Raw genomic sequence first — 19,740 nt, forward strand, 5'->3', positions numbered from 1 at the left:
ACAATTTACGGCCTGACCCTGACAGACCAAAAGCCACAGATCTCTGTCGCCCAAGTAACAGCCCTTCTCCCCTCCGTCCCCTAGGAGTAGGGGCTGGGAAGCTGCTGACTTACAGAGATAAGGTCGAGCTGGATCATACCAGTATCCTCGGGGTCCAGCTGCTTAAATATCCCTGTGGAGGCAGAAACAGGATGTCATATAAGTGAGCTGCAGTAGAGGTCCCATTATCCTTTTCCCCAGTCTGGCAGCTGATTTCACTGAACGTCACAAGTTATGATTTCTTCCCTCTGTCCCCAAATTAAAGAAGGATTTTCATTCTTAACTGGACAGACACGTCTCTGGCTCGGGTGGTTTCACCCGTGGGGAAAGGCAGGCTACTTTCGTACTGAGAGAACTGAGATGGGCCTTTACCCAAATGGGCACTTACTGAATAGTGTTTCCAGGCGAACCAAACACCTAACAAAATTGTCAAAATCGATGACGAGCTGGTCGTCTGCGAACCGAGCAACGATGACTTGGTGGAGCTGACAGGGCATCTTGAAACCTGCAGTTAAATGAACATGCAGACCGATTGCCAAGTGTTCGATTGCACCCTGGGGCTCTGTTCATGGGCTCTGGACCCGGCAGATGACAGTTACAATTGCTTTGGTCCCCAGGCTGCTCTGCTGTGAGACTTGTTATTTTGCAAAGCCAGTGCCTTCTGCCATTGCTTCTGTTTCCACACTGTTCACCTCCACCCTGCCTCTCTCCTTTTCTTTTCTTTTTTGTTGCATTTTAATATTTATTTATTATTTATTTAGGCTGTGCTGGGTCTTAGTTGTGGCATGCGTGTGGGATCTGGTTCCCCGACCAGGGATCGAGCCCGGACCCCCTGCATTGGGAGCACGGAGCCTTACCTACTGGACCATCAGGAAGTCCCATCTCCTTACTAACATGTAAGACTTGCCTTGCCTGTTCCTACTTTCATGGTCAGGCTATTTCATGCTATCGATCCTATCTCCTTTTCTGTTTGTCTCACTCTGAATCACCTTGGAGACCAGACTCTTCCTGGATGTATGTGTCAGGAACTGTTCATGCTAAACTAATATTAATTCTCCCTTTTTCCATAGATGTAGAATTTTTAACAGGCCATGGCTACCTAGAATCAAGACTGCATTTCGCAGCTTCCCTGGCAGCCCTCTGAGGCCTTGTGACTTAAGTCCTGGCACTGGGATTTGTGTACAGAGTGACATGTGCCCTTAAAGGCAAGGAGCCCCTCTTTCCCTCCTTCTGTCAGCCCATTGCTAGAACATGGTTGTGGTGACAAGCTGTCCCCATCCTGCAGATACGGGTGACGATCTAAGGGCTGGTGACACAGTATGATAGAAGGAGCCTGGGTCCCTGACAGCAGGAGACACCATCTGGCCTTGGACGGCTTGAGCTTGAATCGTTATGTGAGAGGAAGGTGTATCTTGTTTAAACCACTTATTTGGGGTCTCTGCTGCAGCGTTACATCCCAACGAATGGACAACCTCATATTGTCATATTTGTCCCCTAAGCACACCAGTCTCCCACTCTGCTGGTCTCCCACAGCTGGTGTCCCTTTTACTGACATCACGTGCTGCTAAGGACTCACGCAGGGGTGGAGCTGGACATCCCACTTCTGCCTGACCAGCCCTGCACCCGAACGGATGAGGGCGGGGTGTGTGGGTCTGCTGAAAACTGGCTTTGCCTGCGACCCGCTGGGGCCCTTGGAGGGAAACTGAGATTCCAGAAGGCTTAGAGGGCAGAGCGTCCTGGACTCCATTTCATTTTACCAATTAGTCTTTAAAAGGCGAATGAAAAGGATGTGTTTGTACTGAACCAGCACCTACTCTATTTCATAGCTTACCAAACTTTGTATCGTGTAGACTAAGTTTTCACATATTCTACAGATAAAAGAAAGAAAATACAGTTAGGAAGTGTTACCTGCTTCTTCTAATGCTTTCCGCATCTCATAGGAGTTCATGGTTCCGGACCTGTCCACGTCGATTTCCCGGTAAATTTTCTGGAACATGCAAAACGGTTAGAAAACCATGACCCAAAAGGTGGCAAGTTACCTCTCTGTGCCGTGTGCTAAGTGGGACTGAAGTTCTTCCAGCTCCATGCCTCTAGTTTGGCCTTGGAAGCATCACCCATGTTTCTGCCTTAAAGAGTATTTTGCCTCTCTCCATGAGCTAGTTTATCAATATGCCTGTCAAATCACCTAGCCAACTACATGAGCCCCTGTTATTATCTTCTCTAATTTTTGTACTTCAGCTGTCAAAAACCCAAACTACAAGGGGCTGCATGGCCTTTTCAGGACACTTGATGGTGGCTTTTAGATGACCCCGTTTCCGGTCAATAAGGCAGGGAGTAAACCACTTAACTTGCGAAGTCTTTGTTTTTTTCTGTTTGCGTTTGCCCAGCCCTGTCTTCACCCATTCTGAGCTCGTTATGAGTACAATCCCCTCTGCTTGGAGATGCCCTTCCACCGTCCTGAAGAGCTGCTGCATCCAGAAGTACGTGCCTGGCGTGTTGCCCACACAGATCCACCGCCCCTGCCGCCCGGCCCTCCTGGGCTCTTACTTGGTATTTCTGAATCTTGGTCCAAAGAACGTAGAACTCCTTCAGGCCCAGCTTGCCACTCCCATCCGACTGCCTGCAGTTAAGGAAAGCTCCCAGAGTCTGGGTTCAAGTGGGCCGTGGCACCTGGTTGGTCCTCTCCCCTGGGGAGTCTGGTAACCACAGCTCGATCACGAGGAGCTCTTGCAGAAGGACCCTTTTCCTGCTCTTCACACTGGCTACACCTCCATCTAAGGGTTGGTGGAGGGGCCCAATAGAGACCTGCCGGTCCCCCCGAATGTGTGTGCTGATGGGTCTGGGGGTGCTATGCGGCTGGCCCCAATTCCTGCTAAGAAGGAGCTCTTGGAGGATACGCAGAGGCTTCAGATGGCTTCTAATGGCTGCGCCCTTGCCCATTTAGGGAGTATCATTATTTCTAAGAGGCCTTTTGTGAGGGGAGCTACACAGCAGGTGCCATGAGCCCACCAGATGAAACTTCATAGAAGCTTAAGCCATCCAGGCCATCCTTGCCCAGCACCTCTCAGTAAGCAGCAGGGACAGCAGATGGATGACGAGTCGGCCTCAGGGCCGGGTGGTGGCCTGGGAAGGAGCCAGAGCAAAGAGGAAGGACAGTGCTCTTGGAGGGTGGGCCCCTATCTTATGAATCAGGAAGAAAATCATGACTGGGAAAAGCATTCACATCAGAAGTATCATGGTAGGGACTTCTCTGGTGGCGCAGTGGTTGAGAATCTGCCTGCCAATGCAGGGGACACGGGTTCGAACCCCGGTCTGGGAAGATCCCACATGCCGCAGAGCAACTAAGCCCATGCGCCACAACTACTGAGCCCGTGCGCCTAGAGCCTGTGAGCCACAACTACTGAGCCCGCGCGCCTACAGCCCAGAGGAACCACCGCAATGAGAAGCCCGCGCACCACAACGAAGAGTGGCCCCCACTCGCCGCAACTAGAGACAGCCCGTGCGCAGCAACGAAGACCCAAAGCAGCCGAAAATAAATAATTAAAAAAAAAAAAAAAGAAAGGAGTATCATGGTTTAGGGACTATTTCCCTAGAGGTAACACATCCAAGCTGCCCTGGGCAGAGAACAGTGGGCATGCTGTCGGGAATTTCCTGCAGGAACCCCTCAGCCTGTGGCATCTCACATTCCCTCAGCTGAAGTCCCTCGAATTTCCCTACCAAGGGAGGTCAGCGCTGAAAACAGTCCTACGCCTCAGCCAGCGGGGACAGCTGGCCGCTGTGAAGGCGAGGAAGGCCTGTGTTTGAATCTTCCTGGAGTGAGGTTTCAAACTCCCCCAGCCTCTGTCCTGCGGGGCCCATTAAAGGATACGTCGAGCATGTCAACCATGATTTTGCAGGTCTCTATGCTGAAGCCGTCTGACTTGATATCTTGGCCTAGGAGACAAAATAAGTGTGACAGGAACATCTTCTAGAGCAGTACTGTCCAATACAGCCTTCTACGATCGCGGAATATTCCGTATCTGCACCCTCCGATACGGGAACCACTTAAATTGTTTTAAATAGCCACATGAGGCAGGTGGCCACCATACTGGGACAGCGCAGAGGCTGTGTTACATTTGCCTGACTTCTCTGGATATTGGCCATGGGCATACGGGGTTATAATAAGTGCTTTTTAAATAAATAAGAGAATGTTAAGAGTCTGGGCCTTGAAGTGTTCATAAGATGCAAAGTCACCTGTGGAGACAGCGGGGGCCCTGCGTGTTCATTCTAGGCAGGGCCCTGAGAGAGGAAGAGGTTTACTTAACTGCCCGCCTGCAGGCATTTAGGGGGCCTCTGTGTCCCCAGCTGGGTTAGCCTGAGGGCCACAGCCTGTCCGCAGCCCGTGCTCTCCTAGGTGAGTCACTCACTGGTTGAGTCCCGTCTAGCTGGTGGTCGACAGGCGGCGTGAGAGCCCTGTCACAGATGTGAGTCTGTTCCCACAGCCTTCAGGGGAGCCCACCCTCTTCATCATGTCCTTGTGGAAGGTTAGGACGCAACCTGTCTCAAAGCTGCTGTTCTGGGCTCTGACCCCTTCTCGGGTGTGGGTGTGGGCTGTGCCTGGGGCCCTTGGGCAGAAGGAGTCGTCACCGGGTGTGGGAGCTCCGGGGCACGGGTGAGGCTACTGCTGCACCCTGAACAAGCAGCAGCTGAATCCGAGCGTGGCCCGATCCCTCCCCTCCCCCTCCCCGCATCTGTGCAGAAACAATGGGGCTCAGTGTCCCTGGGTTCATGACAACCACACAGCTTAACAGCCTGTGACCTCACTCGTGCCTGGTGGCCTCGAGGGTAAACACCACTTCTCGTCACCCCCAGATCGGAGGAGGGGGGCCGAGGACCAGGGTCCGCCTTGGGGAAGCCCTACCCTGGCCGCTGGACCCCCTGGCTGCAGCTCTGCCAAGAAGCTCAAATGCAGCCGTTCGTTTGGAGGCCACAGGGCATGGATCGGTCACACGTGGTTCCTGTGAGGGACCACATGCGTGTCGTTCACGTGCACTGTGATGGAAGACCCCGCTGGCCTGGATCCTTCTTTGGCTTCAAGAGGAGGATTTTTATCTCTTGGGGTTGGGCCAGAGTGAAGTCCACGGGACTTCTGGAGACCATCCCCAGGCTGACGTTCAGACCTGAGGACATATGCTCTCGTTTCGGGTCCGGGCTGAGAACTCCTGATACCGTGCAGACCCCTGCTCAGCGGACTGCTGTCTTATCAAAGCAGCACAGTTCTGGTGATAACTTGAGGGGGAGAATAGCAGTGTGTGTGGGTGTGTGCGTGGGTGTGTTCTCCCCACCCCCTGCAGCGGTGATCAGCACTGGGGAGGTGGACAATCCATCCTTTGATATCTCTTGCTTAAGAAACAGTTTAACCTGAAAAGGTGCGTGAGGACCATGGCTCTCCAGCTGCTTCTCAAGTCTCCACCCAGTTCTGTCCGTTCTTTATAGATGCCCATCAGCCTGGGCTGAGAGCAGTCATTTCTGAAGCCTTGAAGCCACTTGCCTGGCCTACTGGCTCAACTGAAGTGACATTTCTCCCATCAAGAACTGGCTCGACCAGCCTCCCTTAAACACACATTTGGGAGATGAGCCTTTTTAATGCCATCCCCTTAGCTGGAGTGGAAGATGGACCACTTATTTTTCCATTCTGGCTCATCAGTGAGCTGTCGTCACTCTGTCAGTGGTTCCCCACTAAATACAGCCTGGAATCCAGGGATGGGGATGCTTTCTGGCTCCCATCATGCTTTTTCTTAGCAATTAATCATCATAAGAGTCACCGTTTACGGAGCCCAGGCTTTGTGCTAGGCAATTCCTACACGTCATCTCATTTAAGACATTCAACCACTCTGAAGAGGTTAAGTAATAATATGCCTATTTTGCAGATAAGGAAACAAGAGTCAGGGAGATTATCTAACTCGGTTTAGATCACAGAGCTAGTAAGTCGTGGAATCCTGGATGTGATCTTTGACCTCTAGACTCCAGAAACCTTCGCCCTTTTTGATCACATCGGGGAGAACCTCCTTCATCCGGTTCTTTGGTGGTGATGGTGGTATTTAAGCAGGAGTGGGAGTGACGGTTCAGCCACCGCCGCTGAGCCGGGGAAGGGGAAGGATCCCCGTGTCCCCTCACGTTGCAGCAGAAGGAGCGGGGTGAGGGGTGTGCGAGGAGTGGGTACTTACGCTTTGCCAGAACTCTCCTCAGGATTGTCTGCAACTCAAAGGCAGAGATCTCTGCATCCTGTGGACATGCAACCAGAGCGTCGTTATTGGCTCCCTTGGGGCTGGTGAAGCAGGGAGCAGCAGCCGTGTAACGGGTGTCTGCTCTGGCTGGGCCCGCGAGGCGCGTTAGAGCTGGGGCGGGGAGGGGTCTGTGGATGTGCATGTCTAACAAGCCCCCAGGAAACGCTGCTGCCGCCCCCAGACCGCACTACAAGGAGCACAGCCACAGCCCAAGTTTTCGATAGTGTTTTCATGCACAGTGTGCTCCAGGCAGAGTTCATTCGCCATTGCTCTGCTGTAGAGAATATAAAGAATACATTCTCCATTCTACCCATGTCTGTGGTCTTTTGACTCAGTTCTCTATACCCTTCCTCGCACCCAGCTTGCCTTCCTCTCCCTTTAAAACCCAGATCTGGCTTCCTGCAAAGCTTGTTGGGACCAGCTGTCTCTAAGAACTGGCCCAGCGCTTTTTCTGTGGCCCTTGATGCCAGGGCTCCTCAGATGTGGTGCAGGTACCTCTGTTCACGTACACATATCGTGTAACTGGGGGACAAGCCCCATTATTTAAGACCAAGACTGACATTGTGCGTTCTTGGGGTGTGTGTGTGTGTGTGTGTTTCAATCAGTGGGGAAATATGTCTCTATGATGCCCCTTCCCTTAGAAACCAGGAGGGAGGGAGGCAGACAGGCAGGCGGAGGCATGGAGCGGGTGGCGCCTGCTTTAGCTCTGATGAGGAGGCCCAGGTAAGCCGACAGTGGACACCTGAGGGAGCTAGTGTCCGCCACATGTGGAGGAGAATGACTTTGGAGTCGTTGGAAGAAGAGGCCTGCTAACTTTGTAGTGGACGGAAGCCTAGATGCCTCAGGGATTTCTTTTTTAAGAACAGGGAAGGCTGACACTCTGTTGCTTGCATCCTTGAGATTGAAAACCCTCCACGTCCCCAAATATTTTTGTGGCAATCAAAGAGAGGGGGCCGAGTTCCACGTCTCAGTTGCAGTGGCACAGAGCAAACAAAACAGCCACAAGGAGAGGCCCAGAGTCCTCAGGCAGGAGGATCACAGCCAGAGCCGACCCCCCCACCACCACCCCCCAGACAGCAGAAGCCCCTGGCGACTGACGTGCAGAGGCCCTGGGGAGGCCTCGGGCAAGGAATCTGAGCGGAAATCCCAGTTACGTTTGTCGTTCCTCTTTGCTTTTTGTTCTGTTTGTTTCCTCTCCCCCCTTAGACTGAAGTCTCCTTGAGGACAAAGATGGTCTCTTCCTTTGCGTCAAGCAGGGCGCACAGCACAGGGGTTTGGGGAACACTTACCTCCCCTGCCAACTGGGCAAACAGCCTCCTGAATCCATCATCGATGTCGTCCTCGCTGACATCAATCTGGAAGGCGAGGCACAGAAGTGAGACGCAGTGACGCAGTGACCAGCAGGCGCCTCGTCTCCCTTCTGGGGCGGGCTCCCCTCCCCGCTCAATTACCCTCTCTCCCTCTCTCAGGCCTGAATTCTAAGGTTACCGGGATTGAGACAAAGGACAGTGTGAGGAATTAAGGAGTTATTTTCCAGTTAAAACACATAAGAGGGACTATAAACTATGTGGGAAGGAGTTACACTCTAATTTCTCACATAGGCATCTTCTCCAACATTCCACCAAAATGGCCTTTTATGATCTCACTAGTGGGGACTCAGAAGTGTAGAGACTAGCTGGCGTGGTCTGGAACGACTCTGAACGTGGTGAGAGCACAGCCGTGAGGCCCTTGGAAATTGTTCCACGTCTCACTGAGTACACGGAGCTCCAGCAGCTGAGGAATAACGATCATCAAGCCACTGCGGGCACCAGGACGGAGGGAAGAGCGCTCCTTCCCATTTGCGTGCTTTCCTTCCTCAACTCTGGACTCTTAGGTTGGGTCTGAAATTCCTGAGCCGTAGTCCTCAAAGCCCTCAGGATTTACCACTGAATCACAACTCCCAGAACTCTAGGGAACCTGAAAGATCTTGTCGTGCAACGTTTCCATTTTGTTGATGAGAAAACTGAGGTCCAGAAAAGGGAGCGACAAGACCGCCCACTGCTCAGAGCAGCCTGGTGTCCCATCCTCCAGGCACCCTGTGCGTGTGGGCTACATCCAGGGGACCGTCCAGCCCCACGCAGCGGCCACAGCCGGGGCAGGAGGTGCTCTCGCACCCCCAGGCCAGGGCCGCACCCTAGTTTCAAGCTGTGCTCGTGAAATCCTGGGGGCCTCCTAAACCCTTGGGGTTACTTTCTGCTCCGCTGCTCCTGGGTTGTTCAGGACAGAGCGGGTGGAGTTCAAGCAGTACGGTACCTCTTCAAGGTTGGCCTCGATTTCATCGTCGACGACTCTGGAAACAGAAGGAAACTGTGTGTTACTGAAAAGGGAGTGTTGCAGAAATCCCGGCTAAAATGGAACTGCGCCGTTAAACCCAGCATGGGGTGGGCACAGGGGGGTTTTCTGCATCCCAAGTTTCTGTGACAACACATCCCCTACAGCAGAAATTAGTTAGAAATGATCCAAGGAAGTGTCCTGGCTAAAACAACTTGGAGAGTCAGAACTGTTTTGTTTGCTAATTTTCAATCTTCATCAGAGAGGACAGGCTTCCCCAGTACTACGGTGCTGGCACTCTGGCCTGGAGGCACAGCTCGTAGGTTCCCTCTGAAACGCTCTGTGCCATCATAAATCTTCACATGGAGAATCATGCAGTGTACCCTGCTGCCTACCTGCTCTGCCGAGGGTGGGAGAAGGCAGGGAGGCCTGGGTGAGATTTCGGCTGAAGCTCGGGCCCTGGTTAGTTTATCCCACACACAGTCCTGTGTGCAGGGCTGGGTCCTTCTCCACAGTGAGGGAAATTCCTTCTCTGCTGTGCACTGTCTTGGAGCCCGGGCGATCCCTGCTCCTCCCTCCCACTGCCCCCCCCTCCATCCCACATGGATCTGAGCATGTGGCACAAGGTCAGAGGGGGACACGGCAGCTGCCACGCCCCCTGCTTCCCACACCCTGGCCCTCTGGTGCCCAGCCTCCTATCAGTTCTAGAGGGTTCCAGGGCCTTCCAGTAAATCTTGTGCTTAAGTTGCCCAAGGCTGATTACATCTCACGCAGTCAAGGGCCCAGCTGAACAGACACGGTTGAGGCAGCAGCCATTGTGAATTGAGGCCACGCTGACAGCGGTGTCAGCCAAAAATGGTCCCTGAACATCGGGGCTCCAGTGAGGAAGGGGGAGCCCCTGCAGACCTCGTGACTGTAGCGGGGAGAGGCTCTGGAGACATCTGAGGGACCGCTGGGATTGGCACTTAGACCCTCGGCTCTGCCAGGCTGGTGGGCTGGGAATGCAGGGATTCTACCAGCACTGCCCCAAATGACAGGCATTTGCAATCTGCTCTACAGCCATCCCTTTCTCATCAGAAAGATCCCGAGTGTCTATTTTCTTTGCTGACCCGAGGACAGCACTAACGTTCTTCGACACCTCAAGCCCTCACACTAAGCCTTCGAAGCGGGCGGGAACTACAGAAAAAAAAGCTGACGAGCAGAGGAGCAAGGGGGCCCAGGCGGGTCAGGAACAAGGGGTGGGGACGAGGAGGGCTGAACGACTTACTGGTAGTCGGCTTTCTTCTCGGAAAAGACCCGGATGCAGAAGTCCCCGTCCTTGTTGGGCTCGAAGGTGGACGGCACCAGGATGTACTCCCCCGGGGGCAGCTTGAAGCGGTTGAGCACCTCCCGCAGGTTGATGAAGGTGTCCGACCGCTCCCTTGCTCGGTGCGTCAGGAAGAAGTTCTTGCTCAGGTGGATGCTGGTCTGTCCTGTGAACTGGTGAAGAAACGGGAGCAAGTGGGAGTGGAGGGTGGAAAGGGCTCCAAGCACCGTCCCTCCACTCATCCAGACAAGAGGCTCACAGCGAAAACTCTGCATCATCTGAGATGAAAAGTTAACTTTCTACCCCAAACAGGAACTCAGAGGCACACATGGCAGGGGACCCACATTCACCCCCCGTCTTCAGATGCCCCATCTCTCCACTCGGACAGAGGACCTCAGCCTTCCCCTTACGACTCAGGGACGTTAAAGTGCCCTCGGCCGGGATCCACTCAGTTCTGTGTGGTATAGACACACTGACACAAGCAGCCAGGACCGCGGCGAGGAGGGGGCCCAGCTCTCAAACGTGGGGTGTCAGTCTGACCACGGCATCCACAAAGGCGCAGCACGCCACCAACTGCCCCGTCCTGTGTGTTGACTTGAATAACTGTGGCCTTTAAAAACACACACTGCGACTGTGTGTCTCACCAGCTCACTTAAGCCGAACTGTGGGCCTACTAAGTGCTCTCACATATCACAGTGCATCCCAATAGTCTGGCGAGGTGGATGGTTGACCAGTTTTACTGACGAAGAAACTGCAGTCCAGAGAGGACAGGTTACCTGTCCAAGGTCACACAGCCTGCAAATGGCAGAGCTGGGAATGGGGTCCAGGCCTCTTTCTGTGCTCCCCCATCTTCTCCTAATACCACCGCAGGGCTCATCATTTCCCTTTAGGCCTGTTTTAAGAGCACTACAGGACTCCGGGAAGAGTCTCCTGCAGCCCCAGGACCACGGACCCTCCACCCGGGACTAAATATGTGCAGGGGCTTTGCCAGGTCTGGGGAGACAGCATGCCCCGTGGCGACTGCCCCTGCTGCCTTACCCTGTGCTTAGACCCTGGGATCTAGGACCTGAGCAACCTCACCGGGGCCCAGAGGGGCTGGGGACTCATCCTTCACAGCCACCAGCCCCTGCCCAGGCTTCACAAGACCCCGGAACCAGCAATCTAAGCCTCTTCCTTGTTGGTGAACCTGAGCCCCCAGGGACGGCGGCTGACGCAAGCCAGACGTACCTCCTCTGGAATCTGCAAATAAAGGAGAACACGCTGAATTCAGACTCTGGAAAAGCTCCAGAAAGAAATGTCACCACTGAGATGGTCTCCTTTGCTACCCCCCTTTCTCTGTAGCTTTAGCAATAGGAACTAAGTCAACCCGGTAATTATTTCCCAAGGAACTCAACGTACTCCCACATTTAAAAAAAAATCTTATGAGCCGGCAATAATGTGCATGAGCCCTTAGCACCGTTCTTAACTTATAGAGCAAGAAACCGAGGCCTGGAGCTATGAAGTGACCTGGCTGACCTGTCTGAGGTCACCCAGCTGCCTGTAGCAAAGCCCACACCCCACCCTCGCCGGCAGGGAAAGCAGGGCTGGAGGAAGCAGCACAGGGGCTGGGAGCCAGCAGGTGCTGGTTCTAAGCTTCTGCCGGCCACATCCATCCATATTTCCTCAAGCAAGTCATTTCCCTTCTCTGGCCTCAGTTTCCTTATCTCTAAAACAGGACCAAACGATCACGCAGGTCCTTCTCGGCTCTGAAAGCCCATGGCTGGATTTCCAAGTCTGGGCTGTGTGTCACAATTCAGTCTGCATTTTTCCTGCAGCTATTCTGTCCCAGATCTGAAGTCCTCAGCTCCTACTTCAGAGACTGAGAAGCTTGGAATTATGTGCATTTTTAGAAATGATGGTGCTTGCCCAGCTCCACCTGCTGGTGAGTGAGCAGGCAGATCGTTGCCCCACGGGCGGCAGCTGCGTTTCCCTGTTGAGTGAAGTGAGCAGACAGCCTTCTCCCCGACACTGTGTCTGACTCCTATGTGCCGTGCTGGGAGCCCGGCTCTCAGGGTTCGGTGGGAGACCTGATGTGTAGTATTTGCTAATTTCCATGCTGTACATACCGCCCCCTCCCTGCCATGGTTGTTTTCAGGCTGCCCACGTGACCTCACTGAATGTTGGGCTGGGAAGAGTGGGCCAGCTCCAGCACATCACTGCGGCCCACCCATCACACCAAAGTGCACCCCACTTCAGCGGCTCTGAAGTCTTCCTTGCACCCCTCTTCTCCCACTGCTCACCCCAGGCCAGGAGCAGCTCTTCTCTGTGCGGGAGAAGGGAGAGGGGAGGGGACCGGGCCCAGCGTGTTGGGCCAGTTGGTTCGGAATGAAAGGACATGGGGGCAGTGAGAGCGCCTGTGTTGGGCGCGGGGCTCTAGCCGGCCGAGCCCTGGTGGGAGCAGAGGACCAACTGCTCCCCTGCCCCGAGCACGGGCTCTGCCCAGCGGGACGGGACCTGCTGGCTCAGTTCCTGCCCTCACAGTGGCTCCTGACATGGTCCAGTATACTCCGCCCTCATCTTACGTCTGTTCTGTTCTTCGGAGATTGGTGGCCAACCAGAGTGCCAGGCCTGGGGGAAGTGAGAAGGGACACGGAGGCCATTTGAAAGAGCGGGACTCGCCAGAAGCTGGCTGCAGGGGAAGGGGGGGCTCCTGGTGACCCAGACCAATTGCAGGGACCTCCCTGCATGAGTCTCTTAAGACTGGCCCGGCCCGTGGCTTTGCTTTTCCTTGGCCAAGCTCCCGGCCTGGGGTCCCATCTCCAGGTCTGCCTCTGGGGTTGGCCTTCGTCGCAGGGGCTGACACGAGCCAAGGAGGAAGGGAAGGAGGAGCCCCAGCCCTGTGGACACCCCTCCCATACCTCATAGATGCCGAAGCCAATGGTGTGCATGTCCTCGCCCATCTTCCTCTGTCGCCGCCGGTGCTTCTGGATGAGACCCACCAGGAAGGTGCAGCCGTTCTCCCCGTCCTCCTGGTCCTCGTCCTCCTCCTCCAACTTGATCAGGTACTGAGGGTTCATCCAGAAGGTATCTGTAGCCAGAAGGGGCGGGGTCAGTCACTCAGAACACAGGAGCCCAGCGTGAACAGGTGTGCATGGGGGGACGAGGCGCCGAGGCCGCGCTGGTCTCAGGGGTTGGAGGCTGCCGGGAGGGGGATGAGGCTGGGCAGGGGGGGATGGCAGGGCAGAGGAACCACAGACCAGGGCTGGTTGGCAGCCCGTCCGGGTGGGAACAGGCCATGAGCAGCAGAGGGCTGGGGGTTTGTCTGAACCTCACGGGAACCTAAATTAGAAACTCCCCTTTGCAGTTCTCTCTCGCTCGCCCTCAGGCTGGCCGGGCTTGGGAGGCATTCCTCATCCTGGAACAGGGTGGTCAGAGCTGAGGCCCAGATCTCCTTTGGCTCAGCTGTGATATCTCCCCGTGGTATCTTCCCCTCACCAGGCTCTAACTCGGGGGTCAGAGATGGCCCAGCTGGCCTGGCTGGGGAGACTTGGGGACTAGGTCTGCATCCCCCTCAATGAACCCAGGGGCCAGGAACATCCTGTGCCCAGTCTCAGCCTCTTGTTCTGTGTCCCCGTCCTCCTGGGCCTGTCCCCTTGCCCACTCCCATGGTGTCTCTGCCCTCCCCACTTTCAAAACCTATTTGCAGGAAGGAACTGAGATTCATTCATGTTAAGGATAATTAATGTGATCTCCTTCCTTTACCTAATAACATTCTACTTGTGGAAATAAAGGTATCTAGTGTAGGGTTTGGCAAACTACGGCTCTATGGGCTGCTGGCTGCCTGTTTTTACCAATAAAGTTTTATTAGAACACAGGCATATCTATTCATTTAAGTATGGCTGCCTTCGGGCTACAGCAACAGTTGAATAGTTGCCATAGAGACTAGATGGCCCACAGAGCCAAAAGTGTCAACTATCTGGCCCTTAAGAGAGAGTTTGCCAACCCCTGACCTAGTGGGTAGGAGACATAGTCTTATCTGAGGCAGAGGACCATCCCAGCACCTCTGGAACTTGCTTGGTGGCTGAATACAGGGCTGCATACATGGCCTCAGCCATGAGGTGAAGGACTAACAGCACCAGAGCTGGGCTTCCCTGGTGGCGCAGTGGTTAAGAATCCGCCTGCCAATGCAGGGGACACAGGTTCGATCCCTGGTCCAGGAAGATCCCACATGCCACAGAGCAACTAAGCCCGTGCGCCACAACTACTGAGCCTGTGCTCTAGAGCCCATGAGCCACAACTACTGAAGCCCGCGTGCCTAGAGCCCATGCTCGGCAACAAGAGAAGCCACTGCAATGAGAAGCCTGTGCACCGCAATGAAGAGTAGCCCCCGCTCACCACAACTAGAGAAAGCCTGCACACAGCAACGAAGACCCAATGCAGCCAAAAATAAATAAATTTAAAAAAAAAAAAAAAAAAAAGCACCAGAGCTAGAGGCACCAATCTGCTAGTCCCAGGCTGACTACTTGCTCTGTGGCCCAGGTATGCCACTGAGAGCCTCGGTTTCCTCATCTGTAACAAGAGAATCAATATATGACCATGACTTGCCACTGCAGTACTTAAAGACTGACTCCACAGTCAGACTGCCTGGGTTCAAATCCCAGGCACAGTCAAGGCTGTGTGGCCTTGGGCAAGTCACTTAACCTCTCCAAGCCTCAGTCCCCTCATCTTAAAGATGGAGATGATAATAAAGTGCCTGCCTCAGAAGGCTGTTTGAGGATTAAATGGAGTAATATATTAATAAATCACTTAGCACAGTTCCTAGCACCCAATGTATGTTCCATAATTGGCAAATGTCATCATGATGGGACAATTTCTGAGTGGGAGAGGGCAGGGGAGGACTGGGCCATCAAGGCAGAAGAGTCAGGGGAATAAACAAAGGATAAACCAGAGGAGGAATCCTTGCCCCCATCTGAGCAGGACCCCATCAACATCTGCTGAGTGAATTGGGCACAAGAGGATCGCCGGGCAACAAGCAGGGCCTGGATGTGCCGAGGCCCAGTGGGTGAGGTCCCCCTGCTGGGCTAGGCTGCGTGGGCTTTGTGTGGATAAAGTAGCCCATGGGTATGAAGCGGGATTAACGCTGCCTCAGTGGGCGAGGCCGTGGCATCGGGGAATCTAGGGCCTGGAGAGGAATCACAGAAACAGCACGTCTTGGGTTCTGCGTGGGCAGGGAGGCAAGTGAGTGCAGAAGGCAAGGGGCTGAGGAGCCAAGAAGGGTGTTGAGGTGGAGACGCAGGGAGAAGAGGCAGAGGGTCCTGGTGGGTAGGAGCGGCCAGGATGGGGTGCAGCACTCCAGGGTGGGGCGGTGGCAGGGTGCTCACTCGGGTAGTTCCTGCAGCCGCCCGCGGTGGAGCCCCGCCTCCAGTTCCCATCCATCTTGGTGAGTTTCCACTTCTTGTAGGCGTCACTGGTCAGCGTGTCAGGGGTCAGGTTGCAGATCTCCAGGCGGGAATAGTGCCTCAGGAAGTCGTTGAAAGACATCCTGCAAAAGGACGCAGCACCCAGGTTACCGGAGGACACACGGATAAGCCTGGACCTTCCACCCAAGGCCAGACTAGGACCCAGTCAGGGCCAGGCAGAGCTGCTAGGAGACAGCACCTCGGGGCCACATGGCCACCAGGTCCGCCAATGGAAGGTGCCAATTCTAGTCCTGGTGCTACCACCTTCTAGCCAGGTGACCTTGAGCAAGTTACTTAAGCTTCAATGAAACTCAGAACTCTCATCTGTAAAAATGGGGGCCATGTATATCAAATGAGATAAAATACGGCTGCTCATTTGGTAAAATGCCAGTACTGTACAGAGATAGGTGGTCCCAGAGTAGCACAGACACAGCCGCGTGGGCCCACTGCTACTCTCCAAGGGACCCATTTCTTAAGGCCTGGGGATGAATCTCTAGGAACTGGTTGGGAGAAAGGCCCATCTTTCCCCTCTTTTCTTTTGGGACCTGAACACGCCTGCAGGAATTCTTAGCCTTGTCTGCTGAGTTGCTCAGCTTTGAAACCCTACTGCTGAGATGGACAAGTTGAAGAGGTTCAAGAATTTTTTTGTTCAGGGTCTTATAGTGAATTTAAAACAACAACAAGACCAGGATCCCACGCCCCTGCTCCCTCAACACGATAATCTCACTCATTTTCTAGTAAAGATCAGACACCTCTTTTCCTAAAGCCTAAGGATCTTACCAGAATTCCCCATCTTCATGCTGTCTGGTCAGCCTTTCCCTCACCTCTGGGTCAATAGTGGTCCAGTTTGGGCAGCTGGAAAACCAAGCAATGGGAGAGGCATTAGAAACTAGTGCGGGACGATGACTTCTCCCCAAGAAGCCCCAAAGTTGAGGACCGGGGACGTGCTCTCCCACCTGAGGGCCCAGACCCCAGTACGGGAGGGGAGTAAACACACAGGTGGCTGAGAGGTGCAGGGCAGCAAGGTGAGAGGATACATTATCCTGGAAGATGGTGGCAAGGAAGATTCCAGAAAATAAACACAGCCCATCAGAGAGACATGAAGTAGCATCAGTGGCCCAAACTGAGACGGGCCTGTCAGCTCTTTTAAGGGGTGACTGGAAATTCGATGTAGGGGAGAGGGCGCTCATCTTGGCCTCTGCAGCTGACCTGCAGGCCCTGGCAGGCGTCTCTATGCCATGGCAGAGGCTGCCAGGGAAAAGGTGAAGAACTGTGGGTGCTGGGCTGTGGAGGAGGACGGGGAGACGGGAGCAGAGGAAGACCATGAGAGGGGCTCACAGAGTTCACCCCAGAGAGTCGAAGGTCTAACGGGCCTACCAGGAACCCTGGACATCAACGGAAGGACTTCTCTCCGGTCATAGGCACAAAGTTTGCATCCTTGGGATAGAACGAGTGCTTGGGGGAGGAAGGGTGTATTTTTTCCCTGAAGATCCAATAGCAAGGTGACGCCAAGCTAGGGAAGGGAGGAACCATGAGGTGATGAAAGGATGAGCATCCCAGGAGCCCTGGGCCTTGTAAAGGCACCCAGATGGCTGGAGTGCACTGGTTAAGAGCCTAGAGGGCCACCAGCCCCAGGGGTCCCACTCGGGGTGGCCTGTGCTCTTGGGGCTTTATTCTCAGCATGGCTACCATGCCCCCCCTCTCCTCAGCTCCTCAGAACCCCCTGGAAAGAGTGCCCCTACCCCGGCTCCCGACCCTGCCCTCCTCACTTGTCGTTCCACTGCCCGGTCCACTCCACCTCTCCCCAGGGATTCCGGATGCGGATCAGCTTCTGCAGGCTTCCTCTGCTTTCCACCTGCAGGAGGGGTGGGTGAAGGAGAGGGGAGAGATGTTGAGTTCAAGCCAGGCCTGGAGGTTCTCCGGCCCAAAGCCCCTTTTTTTCCATGAGCCAGGGGCGGGAGGCGTCAAGTCCATGTAATAAGGGGGATCACAAAAGGGAGAGAGAGGGCCTTGACTCCCAGAACCTCGCTGCTGCTCAGCTTTGGCAGCTCCCAAGGTCTGGCCCTTGGAGGACCAGGGCTCTTTAACCTCTATCCTGAGTCTGAGGCACAAATGTGCTTGTTCTAGACTCTGCGTTGGCACGTCACCTCTGAACCTCAGTTTAACTAACTGTAATAGGATGTACTTTTGTCACAGGAGCTCCATCAAATGAACACTGGTGATGACAAGCAAATGCAGTGCATGAATCTTGATTAAACCCTGGACTGGGGCATTGAGGGTACTATAAAGGACATTTTGGAGCAACAGGGAAAATGTTTACATGGACTATATATATTAGATCATGCTATTGAATTAATGTTTATTTCTTCAGCATGAAAATATTACTGGGATTACGTAAGATAGCGTCCTTATGGGTAGGAGATAAATGCTGATGTATTTAGGAGCGAAGTGTCCGTTGTGACATCTGCAATTTACTTCCAAATGGCTCAGAAAGAAAGTACACATACATAGAGACAAAACAGGTGTGGAAAATTTCAACCATCCTTGAATCTGGAAAAATAGCATATGGATGTTTATTATACTATTCTGTCAACTTTTCTGTAGAATTGAAATTTTTCAAAATAAAAAGATATATGCGGGGGTGTTAAATAAAACAAAGATTCATGGTTTAAAAAAAAGAGAGAGAGAGAGAGCGCTGCACGTGTCAGAAGACCTGGGATCTAGTCTGGGTTTTGTAGTTAACAGTGGATGGTGGCTACCTTACAGTATTTATAGTATAAAAACAAACAAACCAAAAACACAGCAAAGTCCAGGACAGCGACCTGCTTAGACACAATGTGTCAGGTACAGTCTGAGCGCTTTACATATCTTAACTTGTTTGAATCACCTCAACAATCTGCAATGGATTTTTAAAATAATTAATTAATTAATTAATTTTTGGCTGCATTGGGTCTTCGTTGCTGTGCATGGGCTTCTCACTGCGGTGGCTTCTCTTGTTGTGGAGCACGGGCTCTAGGTGCGCGGGCTTCAGTAGTTGTGGCACGTGGGCTCAGTAGTTGTGGCTCACAGGCTCTAGAGCGCAGGCTCAGTAGTCGTGGCACATGGGCTTAGTTGCTCCGCGGCATCTTCCCGGACCAGGGCTCGAACCCGTGTCCCCTGCATTGGCAGGTGGATTCCCAGCCACCGCGCCACCAGGGAAGTCCCTACCATGGATATTGTTATTACTGTTTCTAATTTAAATTTGAGGAAACTAGGGGGCAGAAGGGAGTTTAAATAACTGCCTAAGGCCACACAGCTGGCAAGAGGCAGAGTCAGATTTGACCACTACAGTAATTGGGGCACCAATGCTTCTGTGAGATCAAATGTGAAAGCACTTTGAAGAGGATGGAACACTACACAGATGCAGTGTTGTTGTATTATCTTAGCTGGTCCAGAAGAACGGGACAATTCTGGAACTCAGTGGCACAGAGCGCCTGGACCGACCCGCGGCCAGCAGAGGGCAGCGCACGGCCGGCAGGGGCTGGGGAGGGCCGGCCCATCCCCTTGGCCCTGAATTTCAGCGAGGACTGGGGAACGCGGGCCCCACCCTCAGCAAGCAGCAAAAATGGCTTTCGCCATCATGTGAGCAAGAGAAAGACCCCTGAGAATGCCTGCCAGGCGTTACCTCCTCGGCGCCAGTGACCGAGTACGCGTGCCCCTTCACCAGCTTCTGGAAGGTGATGGCCTCCGAGTCTGCAGCACTGGTGATCTGGAAACGCGGGAGAATCAGTCCCAGCCCGGCCGCCGCATCCCGCCTCCTCCCTCCCTTCCTCCCTCCCTCCCTCCCTCCCTCCCTCCGTCGCTCAGGGCTCAGCAGGGCCTTGGCCCGGGTGGAGGGCCCCCGCTCCCGCCTGGAGGCCCTCCTACTACTTCTTTGAGGTGTTGACGGGCTATTCACAACCAGAGAAGAGGCTGAGGGCAGCCCTCTGGGAGAGCGGCATTTGCACTCATGTGTGTGCCCGGCGCAGTCACAAATTCCCGCAGGAAAGGGCACACCGTGGAGGGGACTCAGGACACACACCTGGACGGCATCGGTGGCCCAGGTGTGCTGAGTCCCCTGAAACTGCGAGGGCTGCCCTGCCCGCTGCAGGGTTTACACTAGGACAGTCCTTCGTTTCTGCCTGACTTCAGAATTGGCTCCTGTTCTATGAGAACTTCCCCAGTCATTCCTTCCCCCATCTGTTCTGATGGAGGTTGTTATTTTTGTCTGGGTCAATGAGAAGGGCTGCGTGGGAGTAGAAAGGGTCTCTGCCTCGAAATGCTTTGCAGAGAAAGTTTGAGAATCCCTGCCTGGAGTCAGACACAGACTTGGGCCCCCAGCGCCAGACTTCTTACCCCTGTC

At 53.9% G+C, this 19,740-nt stretch overlaps 1 protein-coding gene across 1 annotated transcript in view; it reads right to left on the reverse strand.

The window, feature by feature from the left end:
* The window catches only part of CAPN2 (calpain 2), a 55,274-nt gene that overhangs the window by 2,614 nt on the left and 32,920 nt on the right, over positions 1–19,740 (reverse strand). Inside the window, exons 6-20 of the mRNA XM_068541775.1 lie at positions 19,024–19,107; positions 17,129–17,214; positions 16,140–16,214; positions 15,282–15,442; positions 12,819–12,988; positions 11,149–11,160; positions 9,883–10,094; positions 8,598–8,634; positions 7,595–7,660; positions 6,246–6,303; positions 3,908–3,972; positions 2,587–2,655; positions 1,948–2,026; positions 428–544; positions 114–172 (exon numbers count right to left, since the gene is read on the reverse strand). Of these exons, the coding sequence (XP_068397876.1) occupies positions 114–172; positions 428–544; positions 1,948–2,026; positions 2,587–2,655; positions 3,908–3,972; positions 6,246–6,303; positions 7,595–7,660; positions 8,598–8,634; positions 9,883–10,094; positions 11,149–11,160; positions 12,819–12,988; positions 15,282–15,442; positions 16,140–16,214; positions 17,129–17,214; positions 19,024–19,107 (1,350 nt within the window). The remainder of the gene's footprint in view (positions 1–113; positions 173–427; positions 545–1,947; positions 2,027–2,586; positions 2,656–3,907; positions 3,973–6,245; positions 6,304–7,594; positions 7,661–8,597; positions 8,635–9,882; positions 10,095–11,148; positions 11,161–12,818; positions 12,989–15,281; positions 15,443–16,139; positions 16,215–17,128; positions 17,215–19,023; positions 19,108–19,740) is intronic.

Source organism: Eschrichtius robustus, chromosome 3 (genome assembly GCF_028021215.1).
Source record: "Eschrichtius robustus isolate mEscRob2 chromosome 3, mEscRob2.pri, whole genome shotgun sequence".
Taxonomy (NCBI): domain Eukaryota; kingdom Metazoa; phylum Chordata; class Mammalia; order Artiodactyla; family Eschrichtiidae; genus Eschrichtius; species Eschrichtius robustus.